The sequence below is a fragment of the Lepisma saccharinum genome, chromosome 11 (assembly GCF_977018435.1).
Source record: "Lepisma saccharinum chromosome 11, izLepSacc3.1, whole genome shotgun sequence".
NCBI lineage: Eukaryota > Metazoa > Arthropoda > Insecta > Zygentoma > Lepismatidae > Lepisma > Lepisma saccharinum.
The window spans coordinates 51,852,653-51,876,053 of NC_139239.1; the positions used below are offsets into that span (position 1 = coordinate 51,852,653).

The 23,401-nt window shown below is 36.9% G+C and overlaps 1 protein-coding gene across 1 annotated transcript in view; it reads right to left on the reverse strand.

Moving 5' to 3' along the window:
- The window catches only part of LOC145995242 (phospholipase B1, membrane-associated-like), a 77,257-nt gene that overhangs the window by 28,431 nt on the left and 25,425 nt on the right, over positions 1-23,401 (reverse strand). The window contains exons 4-5 of the mRNA XM_083131810.1: positions 16,463-16,689; positions 15,101-15,257 (exon numbers count right to left, since the gene is read on the reverse strand). Of these exons, the coding sequence (XP_082987936.1) occupies positions 15,101-15,257; positions 16,463-16,689 (384 nt within the window). The remainder of the gene's footprint in view (positions 1-15,100; positions 15,258-16,462; positions 16,690-23,401) is intronic.

The window sequence follows — 23,401 nt, forward strand, 5'->3', positions numbered from 1 at the left end:
GACCACCAATATTGGATGTAAAATGCAGGGAAATGTAAAATCGAGGAACTTGAAATCGGGGTTCCACTGCAATTATTATTTGTAGGTTTTAATTAATCTATATATTTTGGATACGGAAAATGATTTCCTTTGCCCCCACCAGGTTACGTCTATGCTTACCTTCACACATAGTGAACAGAAATTGTGAATATTATACCTCAAAACATATTGTACTTCAGACTTTGTGCTAATACATAAGTATTTTTAATAAGATTAACTTTTAATGCAAATGATTTTTTTATCACCCTGTCTCTGAACCGCCCATCCCAAGTTTTCCATCAAGCATTAGTACCCACTCTGAGCTACCTGTATATAAAATTTGGGTGAAATTGAAGGGGGGACATTGCACGAAATTCGCTCTTGAAGTTAGTCATTTATTTTTCTAAAAAAATACATGAAACTATACATAAAATACATGATTATTGATACACTGATCGGAAACCTTATTTGAATGAAAGCTTACACTATCCTGAGCAAAAGAAATCAAACATGAAGTTTCTACGGCAAACCTGAGAGAAGATACTATAATTTATAACCTAATGCGTGTCATTTAAAGTGGAACCGCATGTGGCGTACACAGAGATTTTTAAAAACGCGTAATTTCTGAACCCCTTGACCAATCTAAAAAAAGTTGTCATTTTTGTAATCAGCATGAAAAGTTCTATAAGTATACTGAATTTCATCAAACTCGGAGATGGTGGGTGACATGGCCTGGATGATTTGACGTGGAATGACCCACTAATCATTGTCAATAAGGAAATGTGAAAGAAGATACACAACAAATAAAATAAATACAGGAACAATAAAAGGTTACGATAATCCAATAAAACGCAGAATAAATGTTACATAGTGTTACATCGAACTACCACATCAAGAGATACGCAATAATAACTGAGCCAAAATTTGATCTTTAGCCTTTTATTTCCAAATTAATCCTTAGACTAGCTTTATTATTTAACGTAGAATGGTTGCAGTATTGTGCATAGCATCAATGCATGGCTATCGGCGTACCTATCATCACATAGGCCTAGCTTGCGCCCCGAACTACCATACCAAGATGTATGCACAACACCGAGGAGTTCCTTTTAAGTTTAAGGCCGTACTAAAGGCAATTTTGTGGTAATTTTTCGATAACAGATGGCAGCACCGTTTGCCATGGCAACCGAGGGCCATGTTGCCCAATCTCAGCTTAAATATAACCAAGGTAGATACATAGAGGTAGGTCGATTAGGGTACTCAATGTGAGATGACGCCATATTGGTTAGAGGTGAGTTAGTGAATTAAAAAAATAGTAGTAAATCAGGGAAATTGATAATCATGAGATTTTAGTTATACGTTCTTACAGAAATAAGCAATATATCATCAGTGGAGGGTAGTAATAGTCGAAATATTAATATAAAATCCGTTGTTTTATATTAAGTATTTGTTTTAATATTTAGAACGCAGAGAAGAAAATGCAATAATGAGTGTAGTTAAATATTAATATAAAATTCGTTATTTTATGTTCAGTATTTATTTTAATATTCAGAACGCAGAGAAGAAAATACAATAATAAGTGTAGTTAAGTCAAACACGAAACGGACCAAGTGAGGACAGTAATTGAAATAATTGAAAAATTTTGTGAATAAGTTTGAATCAAATGCTGCGTTGACTCAGGCACGTATCCAAGGGGGGCTCAGTAGGCTAGAGCCCCCCCGAAAGTTTTCGGTTTACAGTAGATAAAATTAGGCTTTTTGGTTTCTTGTGTGTGTGAAATAAAATAATGTGACGAAAATTTAAGGAGAGAAATAATTATCGAGGCAAGGTAAATTTTTCTACAACCCTGTAATAGATAATAGCACGTGTACAATGTGGGTATAAAGGGGGTCGATCCCCCAGGAAATGTTTCAGTTTACACTAGATAAAGTAGGTTTTTGGCTACTTGAATAATGTGACGATAATTTAAGGAGAGTAATAATTATCTAGGCAAGACAGAAAATGTTCTAGAACCCTGTAATTGATGTATTCAAGATGGGGATCATAGGGGTCGAGCCCCTTCCAAGGGAAATCTTTCAGTTTACACTAGATAAAATTAGGTTTTTGGTTTCTTGAAAAATCCGACGATAATTTAACCCCTCAGGCCGGTTCAACGTACACGTGTACGGACCCTCATAGTGCTTCTAGAGGCGGTTCGACGTACACGTATACGTCCCGTGTAATAGTGACGAAATGACATGTAAGTTTTAATTATTATTATTTTTGTTATTATATCATAAATGTCATTATTTATACATTTTTGTTTAGTGTGAAGTTTGGTTTACAAGTCCTGAAAATTTCATTGTAATTGAGCAAATGGTTTTTAAGATATGTTCGATTTTGTGACATTATGAGAAAATTGCTGTTTTGGTGATTTAAAATTACCGCCTCTCGCAGCGGCTGATGGGTATTTAACTCCCGGCTTGAAGGGTTAAGTAGATAAATAATTATCGGGGCAAGGTAGAGAATGTTCCATAACCATATTATTGATCATAGCACGTATCCAAGGTGGAGATCAGGGGGCCGAGCCCCCGCAGGAAATCTTATCAGTTTACACTGGATAAATTAGTTTTTTGGCTTCTTGAACAATGTGACGATAATTTAAGGAGAGTAATTATCGAGGCAAGACGGAGAATGTTCTATAACCCTTTTATTGACAATATTGCACGTAAACGTTTCTTGCGTTTTCTTTGTTGTTGTCGCAGCGAGCGCGATCATTGTGTAAAGATTTGTCATCATTTGGAAGCTGCACAACAAAGCGTGCCACGAGTAGGACGATTCTTTGTATTATTTATTCTTTGGAAAGCGGGAAAGGAAACTTTCTCAAATAAGAGGTGGAGTCGAACCACTGGTAATAACGAAACGTTTTACCTGCGGAACATTCTAGAATATAATGAAGACGTAAATACCCGGCTTCAATTTCCCGGTTGATCAGTACAACAGAATCTGTTAGTAATTCGAAAGTGAAGAGGACTAGTGAGACAATTTCCCGTAAACTACCAAAGTCTACTTCTAGTTCGTGCCTCGTTCGTTTTTTTGCCTCTTAATGCTAGGCACCCCAACCCTCCCCGCTTTGCCACCAAAAGGGCACCACTGAGGTTCTATCTATACCCCTTAAAAATATATTGTCTCCCCCTTCCACCGAAAGGAATTTCTGGATACGTGCCTGCGTTGACTGTACACTTCATTTTGTATGACAGTACTTTCTACTTTCGATTGGATACTTTATACTCTGTCTCAACTATCTCTGCTGCAGCAAGGTTGCACATAGTGGCAGAGAAGGGGGGGGGGGGGGCCGAGTGAGTAGAGCGAAGCAGTACACGATGCTGCGAAAGCTAGTAACTACAGAAGCCACAGGTTAGAAATAGGTTTTCTTTCCGCCGTTCCACGCAATCCCGTTCCCTGTCACGTGTTCATTGGTAGAGCCGTCTCGCATCACTACTTGCCCAGAGAATTGCTTTCGTTCGATTGCTCCAGCGAAGTTCTTCTCTTGTGTATGGAGCGACCGTTCAAAATATTCTTGGGTAGAACGCAACGCAACGCACCGTGCTTTCATTGTTGAAATGCCATTCTGCACCCTGTATTAGTAAAATGAAATTAAAGATAAAACACATTTTCAATTTTTTCAATTATAAACATTGTTGAAAAATGCTTAAAAGTATTAATGTTAATTTTTCCACAAGGACGTAAATTTCAGATTCTTAATGTATTTTTCTTGCAGAATTCCAATTGATACAAAAGAGTGTTCCATTTTCTCAGGATGACGATAAGACCAAATAATCTTTGCTTATTGTCAATTGTGAATATTCGTCTGAAGAAGACCCTGTTAGAGGGTGAAAAAATTACCTTTTTTATGTATATTTTTTTTATACTATAAAAGCTTTCCTTTGTCAACATTTTAATGACATGGAAACAAGGCTTAGCAGTGTTACAATGGAAATTAAAGCTCAAATTACTATACTTTAAGAAAATGTTTTATTTGAAAACCCTGAATTGATGTTTTAAGTCCTTTTTATGCACAGATAGGCTAATCAGAACTGGACCTACAGTTTAAAATGGGATCCGAACCACTGTGCAATGCGCCTCCACCATGTATCGAAACTCTTGAGTAGCTACAAGGCGACGACGTTACCACCACGCCATAGGGGAGGCCTTTATCTGAAAACCGGGAATAAGGGTAAACGAGCAGAAGAGTGATTGTTATTTCGTTTCATAATACAAAAGTACAATTTTACACACGTTGCCTCCGCACAATGTCCAAAGTCCTTCTCACAGTTCTTCACTAATTATACTGGTATGTTCTGCAGCTGTCTTTGGAAGTAACAGTAACATTTTCGAGTAACATTAACTGTAAACTACTTACTTTATGAAATTAGTACCTGAAATTCAGTTATTTTTCCACCAAACTAGTAACTAAGTTCAAAGTTAGTTGTACACTCCTGTGTCACTCTTTATAGGGTCGAACAGTTGAAGTATGTACCAATTGATCTGAACGGAAGTGTACAATTACTATTTTTTCGCATAGAAAGGAATTTTCTTCTGTTCCATTTTTACAATTTGTTGAATCATATCCTCGCCTGAAGAATGGATGAATTAGTGATTATTGAAATCGTGAGACCACGAGAACAATCTTATTTATTGCCAGGAACCAGAATGTATCTATTCCAAGTGTATTTTAATTAGAATAATTTCGACATAAGGCTACATAATCTCCAACAATCCTCATTGGTATACCACAGTTCAACAGTAATTCTGAATAATATATTGTTTGCTCAACAAAAATACAATAAAATATTATTTTTTTCATATTTTAGTAAAAGATGTGGATTTTATTGCCTCTGTATTTACATATAAAATATAATAATTTAGTTATAATTATATGGTTGATTGATTTAGTTTATTTTACTACGCTTTTCTGCCATTTTTGTCTAATCGCAAAGATGAGAACGAGTGATAAATGATGAAACTTACGAACGATCCCATGCAAAGAATACCCATGCCGGGATTCGAACCAGAAACTCCTAGCGTCGTAACGCGCTGTTCTAACCACTCCAACACGGAGACCAGCAGTTATAATTAAAGACTAAAATTGGTAAACGCTGTAAGTGCCACAATAATTCAAACACCGTTTTCCACGTTGAACTGTGAAATGTGCCATGCTTTATAATGTGGTAAACGTGAAATTGGGCTGATAACCCTCTAACTAGTTCAAAGGGCGTGTAAAGAGGCACTAGTGTGAACGTTCTTACGAGCTGATGTGCTGAACGATGCGATTTCCCAACACTTTCGCTTTTGGCACTTACAACGTTTACCACTTTTAGTCCTCAATTACATATGAAACTTAAGTTTTTGGTTGGTGGTCATCTGTGATGAAATTAATAGTGCGCTTGCATTTTATGTTTTGATCCATGTCTTTCAAGATATAACTAATCTAGAATAAAGTAATTGTAATAGTAACTAAATTAGATACGTTTTAAAGCTACAGTAATTATAACTGAATTAATTTCTCAAGTGATTAACTTTGAATTACTTTTGAAAAGTAACTTCCAAACACTGTCGATATCTTAAAGTTCAGCATTACTCAGTTAAGAATTGTGAGAGAAGTTTTCTAAGATACAATATGCTAAAAATTACCATTAGAATAAAATTCAAATCATTCAAAAATCATTGCATGAAGGGACTACTAAAACTATATATTCTAGTTGAAAGTATAATAATGTAGGGGCATGGAACATCTAGAAGGAGGTCAAGGATTACCACACCTCCCTCTTCGAAAACGAATATCAACCTAAAAGTATATATTTCACACGTATAATTTGATTTCAGTCATAGTCATTTACATTAATTATTATGTAATTGAGGGACGCAAGTATGCGATAATTTCAAATTCAAGTGGTGTTTTTGAGGGGGCAGCACTATTATCGGGGTAATATGCCCCACGGAAAAATATCTTGCTTGTCCCTTGCAACAAAGAGCTGGTTAGCCCGTTGCCAAGGCACACGACACACCGGCTCGGTCCCCTCGAAAGACCAAGACCGGGCGTCGCTGCCTACCAATTATCTTTCTGTTATAATATATGCCACGACTAATTCTCAGTTCCTGCGGGGCATGAGAGCCCGCATCCCAAAGTTCGGGTAAGGGTCTGCTTTTGAATAAAAAAAAAAAAAAATGTTTACTTAACCAAGAACCTTAACTCTAAAGTAGGTAACCTTCCTTACGCTTAAACTTCCATCGTGATCGCACCCGCATCCCACTGACCAGTGAGGATACGCATGCGAGTCGCGAGCGAAATCAGCATAATCTAAACTGACATCTTATGGATTGATAAAGCCTCCGCCTCACTGACCATTGACGGCGGGACACCTCACCAAACCAAAAGGAGGCCAGTTGATTTGTACTTATAAACCAAATTTACTATAAGGAAATACCCATTAACGATTACAAATTTATTTACATCTCAAATTTCCAAAAAACTTTCCAAAAATTAACATGAGAGAAGGTTCTCCGTCTAAACCTTATTCACAAATTCAAACATAGTTAAGTTAAAAGAAGAAAAATATACAAACTTCTGATCAAAAGGAAAACTACAACAATGCCAAGATAAAATTTAGATCATAACGGCTTCCATAAGATAGTCAAAACTTTCTATTGAGTAAACATAAAACCCAGAGAGCACTCTCTTATGTAACGTGTCCACATCCCATCATAGAACTAACACAGCTTTAACTTGGTTTCAAATAACGGGTGACAAATTATTAACTAAAGGTCGACAAAATTACTATTAAACAGAACCAAAGAAAAATTTGCATAACATCTTTCCGTAAATTTCTATTCGTTCTTCTGTCATATTTTCACATCTGCAACTCATGAGGTAAACTACCATCTTCAGGGTCAACCTCCAAAAACATTCATAACAAAATATAAGGGGAGCCTTTCTCTACCCAATATCAAAGCCATATCTCGGCCACAAATTACAAATGTCCACGTGGAATTCCTTAACATAATAGGGGACTCTATGTCTACCCTTTTTGGCTACTCACATTGCAAAAGCAAAACAATAGACTTTTACATTAAATGAATTTCTAGAAAAAACATATACTCGACCGGCCACCTAATATAGCTGTTCCAAAATTACATCTAATATAAACCTAAATAAGAGAAACCATAAACCTTCCTTAACGTTCCGGATACTAACTAACTCTAACTAACTCTCTAGCCTTCTTAAACCCGAAAGTTCATGGCTGCAGCAACACAGGCCTTCCATCTTTCCCTATCTTGAGCAAGTTCTATATACTCTTTTCCATCCCTACCGATTTCCCTTAGGTCCATCTCAACGTTGTCCCTCCAAGTTCGTCTTGGCCTTCCTACAGGTCTCTTACCATCTGGTTTCCCAACAAGAATCCTGTAAACTCCTCTTTCCTCTCCAATTCGTGCCACATGGCCTGCCCACCTAAGTCTTCTTGATTTCATTATTCTAATAATATCTGGACATGAATACAAATTATGTACTTCTAAATTATGTAACCTTCTCCACTCACCTGTCTCCTCATCCCTTTTAGGTCCAAAGATTTTCCTAAGGATCTTATTTTCAAATACTTTCAATTTATGTTCCTCTTTCAATGTAAGGGACCAAGTTTCACGTCCATATAATACTATAGGCAAAATTACTGTTTTGTATATTTTAACTTTTAGTTTCTTAGATATTAAACGAGAAGACAAAAGTTTATGAAGAGAGAAGTAACATGCATTTCCTGAATTAAGCCTACTTTTTATTTCTTCTTTAATATAATTTTCATTTGTTAATATTGCTCCTAAGTATTTGAATTTGGAAACTGGTTCAAAAGAGTTGTTATCAATAATTAGATTTTGATTATTAGACCTAACACTTGGTTTCGGCCTGTAAGCATATATTTAGTTTTCTCTTTGTTAACTTCCAAACCTATCTCTTTAGCAGTTTTGAAAAATATTTTAGCATTATTCTTAATTGTATTCACATCATCCCCCAATAAGTCTACATCATCTGCATATGCTAACAACTGAGTCACACCATTTAATTTTAGTCCTTCTTTAGTTTCTTTTACCTTCCTAACAGCATATTCTAAGGCAAAATTAAAGAGCAATGGAGATAATGCATCTCCTTGTTTTAACCCATCATGAATTGTAAATTTGTCAGACATATTAATACCCACACGAATTTTACTTTCTGTTTCACTGGTGCATATTTTTATCATACTAACAAGCTTCTTAGGTATTCCAAACTCTACTAATACATTATATAATTTCTCTCTTTTGACCGAATCATATGCTTTTTTGAAATCAATGAATAGCTGATGGACATTTTGATTATATTCCCACTTTTTTCAAGTGTCTGTCTGATGTGAAAAATTTGATCTGTAGTTGATCTGTTACGTTTAAATCCACATTGATAATTTCATTAGCATATGGTGTTAGTCTTGTTAAAATAATGTTAGATAATATTTTATATGTTGTTGAGAGTAGAGAAATTCCACAGTAATTATTGCAGTTCATTTTATCACCTTTTTTAAACACAGGAACAATTATGGATTCTTTCCACTGTTGAGGGATTTCTTTTTTATTCCATATTAAACAAATTAATTTATGAATTTGACATATTAATGAATTTCCACCATATTTAATTAACTCAGCTGGTATTAAATCAATGCCAGGTGCTTTGTTATTCTTTAGCCTTTTAATAGCATCTTTAACTTCAGTCAAGTTAGGTTCTGGAACTAAAGGTTCTGCTGTGTGGACTTCATTTACCTCTGATTTATCTCCTACATGGACATTTAAAAGATCATTAAAGTACTTCTTCCATCTATTTAGAATATCGCTTGGGTCAGCTAGAAAATCACCGTCTTTATCTTTTATCAAGTTTTCTTTAGGTTGCCACCCCTTTCTAAACTCATTTACACCTTTATATAAATCTCTGATATTTTTATTTTTGCTGTTTGTTTCAATTTCGTTAATTTTGCTTTTCAAGTAATCTCTCTTTTTACTTCTAAACGTGCGGTTAACTTCTCGCTTTATTCTATTATAATTGTTTAGATTTGTATCATCAGTGTTATTAAACCACCTAAGTCTAGCCTGATTTCTTATTTCTATTAGATTATGACATTCATTATCAAACCATGGTTTACTTTTTCTCGGTTTATGGTATCCTATACTTTATTTAGCTGCTGATTCTATTGCATTACGTATGTGCTCCCAATTCTTATTTATGTCTGTTTCATTTATATTTTCATCATCATTTAAATCCTGCAAAATATCAAATCTATTTGACAGTTTAATTTGGTAATCTGTCTTAATTCTTTCATCAGTAAACTTTCCTGTATCAAATTTTAGAACTTCTAGATTTTGTTGCTTATGATTTATCACTGAGAGTCTTTCTCTTAATTTAGCAATTACTAAATAATGGGCACTGGCACAGTCAGCACCTCTATGTGTACGAACGTCAATTATACTTGTATGCCTTCTCTTATAAATGAGAATATGATCTATCTGATTATGAGTTTTACCATCTGGAGAAGACCAGGTATATTTATGGATATCTTTATGTTTAAAAGTGGTACTTTTCACAATTAAATTCTTTGAGGTTGCAAAAGTAATCAATCTTATACCATTATCATTACTTAATTCATGAAGACTTTCTTTACCAATCGTGGGTTTAAATGTCTCTTCTTTGCCAATCTGTGCATTACAGTCACCTAACAGAATTTTCATATCATACTGAGAAAATATATCAAAGACCTGTTCTAACTCTGTATAAAAATCATCTTTAGTATTATCATCTTTATCTTTCGTTGGTGCATGTATGTTTATTAAAATAATTTTACACCACCTACCCTGTAAAACTGCATATGATATCCTATCATTAATAAATTCTACTGTTTTAAGAGCCGAGATAATTCTATTATTTATGAAAAAGCCTGTTCCAAAATTATGATTTTCAGTACCACCATAGAAAAAAGTATAATTTTTAGTTTTACAATTACTTTCTCCTGGCCACCTAACTTCCTGGACAGGTACTACATCTAATTTATACTTAACTATCTCATTAGCTGTACACTGAAATGCCCCAGGCCGGTAAAGGCTCAGAACATTCCAGGTGCCTATTTTAATATCCTTATTCCTAATGTAGATCTTATCCTTAGTCCAGGGACCTCCCAAAGTAGTCCCCACCCGGAGATCCGAACGGGGGACTATTTTACCTCCGGAATATTTTACCTTGGGAACATCCATGCCCTTATATTGCTGTTTCTTGACATTTTTTTTACAGTGCAGAGTTGTCAGCTCTACGCCTAACCCCCAATATGAATGGAGGAACTACTACACAAGACAAATATAAACACATTAGACAGCACAATTACTACACAAGACGAACACAAACACATTAGACAGCACAACTACTACACAAGACACACATAAACACAAACACACCACAACTACTACACAATATTAAAAAAAAAAACACTTTCATTCTAAATGCAATACAAAATGCTTAGTATGAAAGTTTTTATTCACAATACTAAGCACATTTATTTGCTTTTGGTTGAGGATTGCAACATCATGTTGTTACATCCCACTTGATTCTGTATAGCAGGATACACTTCGTATTACTTTGCCATCTTACTCAGGAAGGTCATACACCTCCATAAATAAGGAAATAAGTGCCAATATTTGGCAAATTGAAATTATTCAACTTCTATCTTGATAATGTCTCAGCACATCGAGATTAAGTGAATGTTCTGATTTAGTCAAAAGTATTTTTATGATATGATATGTTTTTTTTAGTCAATTTATTACCCATTGTACACTAAAGTAATTACTCCCCCCTCCAATGCCGTCAACGTTGACTACAGAGGACGGGATATTTCACTTGTTGCAAGTTCATCACCACTCTCGGGAAAATAACGTCCTTTATCAATTTAATATTTTTATCATTATTATTATTATTATTGTTCTAGCCCCGGTCACACGTCCCCATCTTAATAAATAACCTTTGGGCTAGTGCTTTGCATTTGCAATTGCTTATTTTAAAGAATAACTTTTAAACTTAACCCCCCCCCCATATACCTTGCGTTTTATTGCAATTTTTTGCACATTTTCTAGATTTTAGCTTCACTCGCGTTATTTTGGATTCATTCAAGAAGTAACGTTTCAGTTTGCCCCCTACCTTTTTTTTTAAACGATCTGGTCTGGTTTTCTTGTTCATTTTTCAGTTGCCCCTTACCCTACCTTTTTACACCATTCGTCTCAGCCCAGCAAGGACTGTTGCTGCAGTTTGAAGCAGAGATCACAACAGATGCATCCAGCATCCCCAGGAATCATCATGTTCCGGATCAGCATCTTCCAGAGGTTCGTCCCCTCCAGGACAAAAGTGCACCCCCTCCCTACTGGAACTACCATTCTTGCGACGCGTGATCACCAGACGTTTTTCGAGTCCAGCAGTGCACTCCACCCTTCAGACTTTTCATGTTTGTGATCAGCACCTTTCAGAAGTGCATCATCCCCCCTGGACTTTTCATCTTCGTGATCATCACGTTCTTGAGACTTAAGCACCAGTTATTCTTGCGACCCGCGATCACCATAAGTGGTTCGTCTACACCAGTGCGCCCCAACCCCCAACGACTCATAATAATTAGTGATCAGCGCCTTGAGAAGTCATCAGTGTTGACGGACAGCTATCACCAGCACCCCCATCAGAATTTATCAGTTTGGAGAGCACAGTTCCTCCGACCCCCCGTCAGCTTTTATCATGGGGATGACCATTACTTACCAGATGATTCCCCCCCCCCGCCAAGCCTGGAACCGGTGTCGAACCCACGAACATGTGTGAAGAATCCTTGCCATCTGGAGGAAGGGGGGTGACACTGTCGACTGCAGACTGGGTGCTTTCCTGGGGGTTAAGGGTGAGCACTGAACGACGCACTTGGAGGTGAGATGAGGTGCGGAGATGGGGCATTGGGGCCAAATAGTGAAGCCTCGACGAGGGGGAGGGGGTCGTCTTGAAGATCCTAGAATAGCATCAGTTTCGTGACCAGCAACGCCCCAGTGCCCTCGTCACACTTCAGTGATTCACATTGCTGCCGCCGCCCTTTCGCCAATTTCACTGGTGCTATTCAAATTTACGTACATCGGAATTTGTATTACAAATCAGTCGTTCATTATATTTTTCTCTTTTATGTTTTTGAAACTTGAACACAGTTCATAAAGCTCGCAAATGTTAAATCATTAAGTAGGTTAAGCTGTTAGGTTGGATTGGAATAGATTTAATGTGAGATCCCCGACTTTTGTGCAAGTTCTGGACAACGTTCTGTTATCTTCTTTCAAAGAATCAGGTCAGAAAACCGGTTTCGTAACACTTCGATTTTCTCGTTCTTTCATAATTTTGAACGCCTTGTAATGGTAGTGCAGCATTTCCAATAAGTTCAAGCTTTATGTATTTAAAGTGTAAAAGTACACCGTAACAGCTAAAAGAGTAAAGTCTTAACAGTCTACCAAACAATAGTTTTCGTGTTTACTGACAATTTACAAATTAGTATAGATTAGTAAAGATTATAAGTTCACATATTTTACAAGTGCAAGGCCAATCATTTATTTGTGGGTAAGATTGATTGATTTTCAGAGAAATCATAATTTGTCCAGATTATCTTACGAATATTTGATTCAATAACCTACTGAAGTGCAAGTCACATTCATAGGCGTGCGCAAGGGAGGGAGGAGGGCAAGGGGGGCTCACGGACGTTCGCAGATTTTTTCCACATAGGGTGTAACGATTGATAAATTTTGGTAAACTTCTTTATTATTCAAATTACTTTTCGATAGCCCTCGTATAAATTCTTTTGTAGTCTAATCTTTCTGAATGTATATTTTATCCTTGTTAAAATTGTAACGCAGTGTCTGCCAAGCGAAAAAGAACGCAAAGCAAGTTGAAGCTTGCATTATTTTTCTTTCTAATCAACAATGGATTCTTTTTCGTTCGGCGCTGCGCGGTTTTGTAAGTAAGTTTCTCTGCATTGTGTTTCTCGATATGCTTTTTCAAATACTCTTAATTTATGTTCCTCTTTTAATGAAAGGGACCAAGTTTCGCATCCATATAATACTACAGGCAAAATTACCGTTTTGTATATTATAACTTTTAGTTTCTTAGATATTATACGAGAATATAAAAGTTTATGAAGAGAAAAGTAACCCACATTTCCTGAATTACGTCTGCTTTTTATTTCATGTTTAATATCATTTTCATTTGTTAGGATTACCCCTAAGTACTTGAATTTGGAAAATGATTCAAATGAGTTGTTATCAATAATTAAATATTGATTATTACTATTGGTATCGGCCTGTAAGCATATATTTAGTTTTATTTTTGCTAACTTCCAACCCTAACACTTTTATGCTTTTAAAATATTTTAGCATTATTCTTAATTGTATTTATATCATCACCTAACTACTAACTGAGTGAAACTATTTAATTATAGTCCTTCATTAGTTTCTTTTACTTACCTAACAGCATATTCTAAGGCAAAATATAATTTGATTTGATTTAGTTTATTTTACTTCGCGTTTTGTGCCTCTTGGCTAATTTGCGAAGATGGGGATGAGTGATGAAATGATGAAATTGATGAATGGACATTCACAAACAACCAAGCCCGACCGGGATTCGAACCCGGGACCCTTGGCAAAATATAATAAAATAGCAATGAAAGTAATGCATCTCCCTGTCTTAACCCATAATGAATTATAGTTTTTCTTGTATGTACGCATTGCTTGCATTGTAGAATTATTTTCTTGTAGTTTACGTTCATTACAAGCATAAGAAAACAGTTTTTCGTTGTGACGTTTCAGGAGAACACACGCTCCCTTCATCAGACATTTATTTTTATTTTGACTAAATATATAGTTATAACAATGGTTAGCAATTTTTTAAACATAAAGAATCCGTTATATAATGGTTGTTGTCAATGTTACATTGTTATAAAATATAGTTTTCACAGTTAGGTTGCTATATTGCCACAACCGTAAACTACAAGAAAATAATTCATGATGAAACATATTAATACCCAGACGAATTTTACCTTCTGTTTCGTTATTGCATACTTTTATCATATTGACAAGCTTCTTAGGTATTTCAAACTCGACTAATATATTACACAATATATCCCTTTTAACCGAATCATATGCCTTTTTGAAGTCAATGAATATCTATCTATCTGATGGACATTTTGATTATATTCCCACTTTTTCTTAAGTGTCTGTCTGATGTGAAAAAAATGATCTATAGTTGATCTGTTACGTTTAAACCCATATTGATTTAGGATATAGGGTTAGTCAGGTTAAGAGAATATTAAATAATATTTTATATGATGTTGGGAGGAGAGAAATTCCACGGTAATTATTGCTGTTCATTATATCACCTTTTTTAAACACTGTAACAATGATGGTTTCCTTCCAATAAGAATAAGGGCAATAAGCAGAACGTATTGAAGTTTAAATTCAAGAATTGTGGGAAACTAATAAAAGTTTCTAAATCAGTGTTTCATTTAATTCCGAAGCGTGTGAGACAATCATATTTAAATACAAAACCAGGTGTGTTTAATAACAAACTATTATTTTATATATTAAAGTGGGAATTATAAATCATATCCAATAACATTAGAACTTGACTTCTGTGTAATCCTTTGTTTAGAATATAATTTCAGTAATTTTCGATATTTTCAAGTATGACGAAACAAAAGTCAGGAAAATGAGATTAGTTGTTTAATTCCAAGCACCATAGTCCTATACACTCGTAATAAACCTTTCCCAAACAATTATTTTCATCTGGTGTGGGTCCTCTGAAACGCGGAGCCTAGGCCCGAGCTCCCCTTTCCTAACACCGGCTCTCAAGTGGACTAAATACAAATTTTGACATCGCAACTGCCTTTTACATGTACGAAATTATACGATCCACCATTAAACTGGCCTTCAAACACTACAAGGGATGCTGCCCCCCACATCTTTGGAAGATCCTTTCGTGATAACTTACCAAAGCTGGGCAGTAAGTTTATGAAGGTCCTTGGGAGATGTTTCTCCAGATAGTCGAATGCCTTCAGAAGATTGTCCCGACGCTCTCGTATCATGTCGTGGTCCTCGTAGCACGCGAACATACACATATCAAAGTTCCCCACAAAAACGGTGATCAGCTGCAACAGAGGAAAGAGGAAACCAGTCAAAGAAGCGATTGGAAGCTGTAAGCTATCTTACCTTTAATTAATGCATTGTATTTGTATTTTTGTAATTGTACCTCACCTTTCTGCCTCTTTTGGCTATTCGCGACCATGCGGAGGAATTATGATTACATGAAACTGATGAAAGGGCAGTCACAAAGGACACTGATGCTTTGGCCGGGACTTGAACCCGTAAACCCGCTTACGTAGGAACACACAAAAGCTGTAGCTTTCCATGCAACTCTTTTTCTCATCTTTTCACATCATTTTCACTTCATTCTATACTTTTTCATTCAGGACAAACACAAACAACCATGTTTTACTTAGGATTCGAGTACTTTTACCCCTGGCAACCACTTCGGTACTGAGGTTGACCACAGAGCTCACTTTATCAAAGGTAGCTTTACGATTACTAAAGAGGCACACATATACAGTAACTGTACTTAAGTGGAGGAGATGCATACGGGGAAGTCGCCTACATTACGGCCCTCCTTATCAGACACCAAAATCTTGGTAATTGAACAAACTGCTTTATAAATGTGTATGCATTTTCAAGCGGTGTTTGTTGTTAACATGTATCTGTGTGATCCCCCAAAGATACTTCCCCACCCTCTGTTCTGCAGTTATTTGTTGCTGGTAACACTCATGCACATAAGAATGAGATTTCCACAAAAAATAGACGCTTAGTTAAGGAATTGTTTTAAAAAGTGAAAATTAGCTACGGCCCTTTATCTGTGTGCAAATCCATGCAAGGAAATTTATTACTAAATTCAGTTCTACCGGCAATCTATTAGATCATCAAATTTAGAGATTTCCCGTTATGAACGGTTGGCAAAGCACAGCTCAGCACAGCACAGCACGGCACACCACGGCACGGCACAGCACATTTAAAGGAAATTAAACAGGTAGTAACCAATGCAAGCCCAGTTCAGTTCAGAACACTCACTTCAGCTGGGATATGTGAATGACTGAATGACTCCCCGATTTATTAAAACTTTGCGAGCGTTCGTCCACAACGATCAGCTAATTGCCTTGAACGGCCAGTAAAGCTTAAACAACGAATCATAAACTCCAATTTTGACCCCCTCTCTGCTTTGCAAATGTGGGTTACTTCGGTGCCGCCCCAACAGTTCATAGAAAAAATAATAATAATAATTTAACGTTACATTTGTTGAACTTACCTTCCAGTCGTTGTAAAGATCGATTTTCTTGTCCCTTCTTATCCGATTAACTAGGCCTTTGGCTACACCCAGGGTGTCCTTCAGGATCATGGCAGACTTGGCCATATTTAGGTGTCCAGGTTTGCGCATGGTAAGTATACTCTTTGTGGTGTATCCCCTTAACCGAGGGTTGAATTCCTTTAAAATGTTCGGAAGAGTTAAATACTCTCTCCATGTCTTGGCACCTCCTGCGAATTTAAATAAAAGAAAATGATCGTAATACGTATATAAAACTACATGATTATTTATATCTATTAGAGTATTGATACGTGATATATACGACAGTAAACAATAGAGAATGTCAGTTTCTTAGGTGCACGAAGGCATTTTGTATGATAGGGTTCAACCAAATTAAAAACATGAAAAGTTAAACAAAAAAACAAAACAAAAAAAAACACTGGCGTGGTTCTTATTCTCAAGCAACAACTTGATAAGGGATAAATTGAAATTCCTACAAAAGGTTGCAACGATTGATAAATGCTGTTGTACCGTTCCAAACAGTGATTTCTGTTATTTGAAAATGATAAATGATACAAGGATCAGAAATTTTCTATCATCAAATTATGGGAAAAAGATAATTTTCTGTGTAACATGATGAACCAAGGGTAAAGTTCTGACCCCCATAACCAACCTTCTTTGGTGCGCCCATGGTCGGCTTTGCTTTATCTCGTTTCTCTCCTGTACTTAATCTTATGCAAATATTTTTTCTCATGAAGATAACACAGTTCATTAATCATAAGTTTGATTGGTTGATTAATTTGGTTATTTTACATTTCTTTCCCACCGCTCTGGATAATAGCTACGAAATTATAAATTTCTATTGTATAGGGTGTTCCGTACAGGACGCCGAATTAGAAAATTAAATAAAAATAGGGAAATATCATGAAAATAGTTATATTTCACACATATATATATAAGCAGTAACATCTCCCATTTACGTATGAAAGACAATGTCAGGCATACCAACCGTACTGAGTCTGCATGCATTTATACACACCACAAAATTATTGAAAACTATCTCGCAGATGTCTGTCCCGATGCATCCAATCACCCGTGTGATTGACACTGAACCAGTTGACTGAAACTTCAACATTAGTCTGCGGACTGTAGACTCGTTAGGTCTAAAATTCCTTCCGAAAATCGTTCGAAGTTTTCGCACTGTCTGTGTTGCACTTTCACCACTTTGATAAAATGTCTTCACAATGAGAACACGTTGCTCAATCGTAAACTGTTCCATATCGTAACCACAACAAACGAGTCAAAACAATTGAGGTTACATTAATAATCGGCATGACAATAGATACCAACATTGGTAAGACCAGGTCTGCCAACTTCGAAACAAGACAATAGCACTCGATTCAATTCGGCGTCCTATACGGAACACCCTTTAGATATGGCATATTTATGGAAATGGTGGCCGCGGTGGCTCAGTCGGTAACGCGTCTGACTACCATGCTCAAGGTCCCGGGTTCTATTCCCGGCCGGTTCAAATCCGGGAACTTTTCTAACGGAAGCGGCCCCGGCGCCCACCCAGCGTCGAATAACATGGGTACCTGGGGGAAATCCTGGGGGGTAAAGGCGGTCAGCAGCGTAATGCTGATCACATCACCCCCACTCACGACCGGATCAAGAAAGTGTGGGGCGTTACCCCCACACCCCCTATACGCCTTCATGGCGTGGTGCTAAGCACAGGGGAGCACTTTACCTTTTACTTTTTTTTTATATTTATGGAAATCCGGATTCGATACCCCGCGAAGGCACATAGTGGTTCAGATCCCACTTTTAATTGTAGGCCAGTCCAGATTAGCCTTTCTGTGCAAAAAGCGAACTTCAAACAAGAACTCAAACATTTATGGATATTTAAAGTCATAAGCTAATTTTATATTTTGGCGATTTTTTAGGTTATAAAAATCCAAGTCATAATTATTACAGTATGTTCTGAATGTTTCAGAATTGAGATAAACGTAAGTACTTTTTTCTTCACTAAAACTAATGTTATTTTTTTACCATGATGAAAAAAATTGATCTCATCTCTATAACATAGAAACAACTGAAAGTACCGGGTGTTTCATAAATCATTGGGGGGTTACAAAAATTTATTGCAAGTAAACTATTGAACTTAAATTACGCCAGGATTAATCATCTCGGGGGGCTAAGGGGGTGCGGAAAGAAATTTAGGGGGTGCGATGCTGAAAATAAGAAAAAACATTAGACACGCATGCAACCTTTCAAAACTAAGGGGGGAGGTGGGCAGTTTACTTGGTAATAAGGTTTAGTACAGTGCGGGAGCAAAAATAGCAAAAAGCGGGGGGGGGGGTGCAATTGATACCCTAATCGCCGCCACTCATTAACATAAATTTACCGACTGAAATCAAATTGAAAGCAGCTGAAATTTTTGATCCAATGTGAATAAGAACAAGTAGGCGGAAAGTAAACCGTTTATCAACACTGGAATAAAGAACAAGAAAATAACATAACTCGCATTAAGTTATAGGCAATTATCGAAAACCACAAACAGACCACTTGAAGAAACAAATGAAGAAAAAAACCTCATGACACAACAATGCTGACGAGAGGGAAAAAAACTGCCGCTGATCTTCATAGAGGCTGCCGCCAGTACAGAATAGCATATAAGCACTCTCTTAAAGTGCTTGTCTGTCGCATACAATAATAACGGTCTTATTTCAGTATCTAACGTTCGGCGGTCAATGTGACGACATGACATAATATGACACTCTAAGGGTTATGGTTTTCAGTTGAACGTTGATACGGACCCTGGGGGTACGTACTTGACTATACTGCAGGGTGTCCCACGCACGGCGCAACTGGGAATTAAGAGTGGCGTTACTTTGTAACCGAAACCTGTACATACATAAGTCATACACCAAATGTTAGCCCTGTCCAAGTAGATATTTTTAAACATAGAAACAACAAACGGAGTGCAGTGTTGTTCATGCAGTGTTGCCAAATGTAAGTGAAAGTGTAAATTTATTTTTCCACAAAGCATGGAAAATTGCATGTCAAACATTCGTACGGAAATTTGGACGTCCATTTCCACCTTGGGTAGGTGGACTATTTCGCCATCTATAGTTCAGAGAAGAAAACCGATCGTTTTCGCGTATAGCCAATTCTGAAATGCCTCGTAAAGGCGTACCGGTCCAAATGGGTGTTTTAAAAAAAATTATGAGGTACAGTGGCAACACTGTTGATGTTTGAAGGCAACAAAAGGTGTGTTTAGTGATGGTATATGACATGGAAATACTGGAAACAGGAAAAAAAGAAAATGAAAATTATGGTGAAAAAAGTGTTACTTACCTACTCCTGGCAACCATGCAATGCGATAAGAGCGCCCACCGAACGAGAACAAAAGAATCAGTTAGTTGTGAACTCAGAGCTGTTTGAGCGGTGCATTTCGCATTGTTCGTAGGGGAAGATTAGAATTGTTCTGTGAAATGAAGTACTCTTTGGAAGAGAGGGTGTTCATTGTGGAACATTATTTTTGTTCAAAATCGTACGCTAGTGTAAAAACTGTATTTCGCGAGAAATATCCGAATAACAGTGTTCCAGAAAATTCGACGATATATCGACTTGTTTCCAGATTTCGTGAAACAGGATCAGTTAATGACAAACCCTACCACAGACAACCACCAGTTTTGACACAAGGTGTGCTGCAGGATGTGGAGCAGAGAATATCACAAACTCCCAGGAAATCTGTTCGTCAACTTGCTGCACAGTCAGGTGTATCAAAAACAACAACTCACCGAGCGTTAAAACAATTGCACCTACGTGCATGTAAGGTACAGGCTGTGCAAGAACTGAAGGAAGCAGACAAAGGTGCACGTGTAAGATACTGCCAGTGATTTAAGAGACAATGGTGTGAATATTTTGGATAAGGTTTTTTCCACGGATGAAGCATGGTTTCACTTAAATGGATATGTCAACAGTCAAAATTCTCGACACTGGTCAAGTAACAATTCCCATTTGTTACATGAACAATCACTTCATCCACAAAAGATCTGTGTGTGGTGTGCGATTTCGTGGAGAAAAATAATCGGTCCATTCTTTTTCAACACAACAGTTGACGGAATAGTTTATCGTGACCTTATCACACAGTTTATTTCTCTGTTGGAACGTGATGAACGTGATTGTTGGTTTCAACAAGACTCCGCAACATGTCACACGTCTAATGAAACTTTAGACATGTTGGCAGAGTTTTTTGGCGATCACATTATAAGCAAAAACTTATGGCCCAGTCGCTCCCCGGATCTGACGTCTCCAGATTTTTTTTCTGTGGGGTTATTTAAAACAAAGAGTTTACATTAATAACCCAAGAACACTTGATGATCTAAAAATAAACATTTGCACAGCCATTAACAATATAAACCAATCAACCTTGCATAAAGTTGCTTCCAACATGATAAAACGTGTTGATGAATGCCTCAGGGAAAATGGTTGTCATTTTCAACATCTTTTGTAAAGCTACACTGTCTGTCACGCGCATTGCATGGTTGCCAGGAGTAGGTAAGTAACACTTTTTTCACCATAATTTTCATTTTCTTTTTTTCCTGTTTCCAGTATTTCCATGTCATAGACCATCACTAAACACACCTATTGTTGCCTTCAAACATCAACAGTGTTGCCACTGTACCTCATAATTTTTTTAAAACACCCATTTGGACCGGTACGCCTTTACGAGGCAGTTCAGGATTGGCTATACGCGAAAACGATCGGTTTTCTTCTCTGAATTATAGATGGCGAAATAGTCCACCTACCCAAGGTGGAAATTGACGTCCAAATTTCCGTACGAATGTTTGACATGCAATTTTCCATGCTTTGTGGAAAAATAAATTTACACTTTCACTTACATTTGGCAACACTGCATGAACAACACTGCACCCCGTTTGTTGTTTCTATGTTTAAAAATATCTACTTGGACAGGGCTAACATTTGGTGTATGACTTATGTATGTACAGGTTTCGGTTACAAAGTAACGCCACTCTTAATTCCCAGTTGCGCCGTTCGTGGGACACCCTGTATTAATTCCACGGATACAGACATCTTATCTCAGGGGATAGGTTCTTTGTTCGAGAATACGAATAAGAAAGCGTTTTATAGCCAAGAGGATATAGTTAGATGCGGATCTGTATTCTGAAAACTGTACACAATACAGAGAAGAATATATAGCGAAGCTTGTATGTACATAAAATATATATGTGTTGATTCAAAATATACATAGGTTATATTCTTCTTATGTATACATGTATCATTGAAAGGAAATCTTCTTCTTCATCTTCTTCAAATAGAAATGGATTTTCTTCCAATAAGGAAGGCTTCTTCTTCTTTTCTTCTCTTAATTTGGGGAAAGGCTTCTTCTTCCTTCCAATCTTTGATTTGGGAAAATACTTCTTCTTCTTTTTTATCTTTGAAAAGGTTTCTTCTTCTTTTCTTCCTTTTATTTTGGGAAAAGGCTTCTTCTTTTTTTTCTTTGATTTAAGAGAAGGCTTTTTCTTCTTTTCTTCTCCTAATTTGGGAAAAGGCTTCTTCTTCCTTCCAATCTTTGATTTGGGAAAAGGCTTCTTTTTCTTTTCTATCTTTGATTCGGGAAAAGGCTTCTTTCTCTTTTCCTTCTTCTAATTTATTTCTTTCCTCTTAAAGCATAATCTTATTTATTACATATCTGCATCTATATAATCGTTCGTTATTTACATTAATTCCAATAACGTCATCTGGCCTCTTGAATTTTATGCTTTATACATCTTTTCTTCCCTTTCCTCGTGGGTCTTTATCATTACTCCCCTGCCAATTCTCATAGCTGCATTTACTAGATGACGGTACGTCTATGACCTCTGGATTATATTTATTTTGTCCTTTTGAAATATCATATCGTAAACCCAATGGATCATTACTTCTAGCTGGGGGTTGGATAGTTTCCCCACCCTCTTGTCTTTTTCGTTCCAATATATATTCTTTTACTCTCTTTCCTGCTCGCTTTCCCCGCTTCTTTGGCATTATACAGCAACACAAGCTATACTTATATAAAGATTAGGGGCGTCTAAACTGACAGTAGCCTCCTATGTAACGATCAAAGGGGAACAGCCCAGGATCGCTATAGCAGCAACCGCTACCTATGGCCTAGTGCGTCTAATAAGGAGCGCAACCGTAAGTGCTTTGGGGCGTCTAATTGGACACAGCGCCACCGAGGGACAGACAACCACAAAAGCTGACGACTTTCTCATCGTTAAAGGTATTAAATCAAATTTTGATCACGAGGATCAAAATGGGATACAGTTCTGAATTCATTTGCTCACTTATTAACTTTCCTAAATGTTTCATATACGAACACATCTTAATTATCTTAATTTGCTATTTACAACATTTTATTCACTCCTTCTATAATTTTTATACTCTTCCTTTATGTAATTTGCATTTACTATAATATATACATATAATCACTCTTCTCCGCTCCTAGTTTCTACAATGAACTCTGCTCTTCTTTATATGGCGTGCTGCCATCTATCGTCGCTCTCTGGAAACATTTCTTCCTTGCATTTCTCATTGTGTCATCGGGACTGGCACGTGACAACGTAGCGGGTGCTGAAGGGGGTGCGGAAAAAAATAAGGGGTGCGCAAGCACCTCCTCGCGCCCCCCTGGCGCCGCCTCTGATGAAACCAGTCCAGAACGATCGAGAAACGCAAACAGTTTGTGCATGTATGTTTTGTTAAGCTGAGAGTTCACATCCCTGCCGGTAGGCGACACTCAAATCAGCCATATCACTCACATCACTCACAGTGTTTTGTGAAATATTTTGGTCCCCAAGATCATGGATCTCACACCTTGTGACTTCTTTTTATGTGGTTTCATCAAAGACATGGTATTCGTCTCACCTATGCCGCGTGATA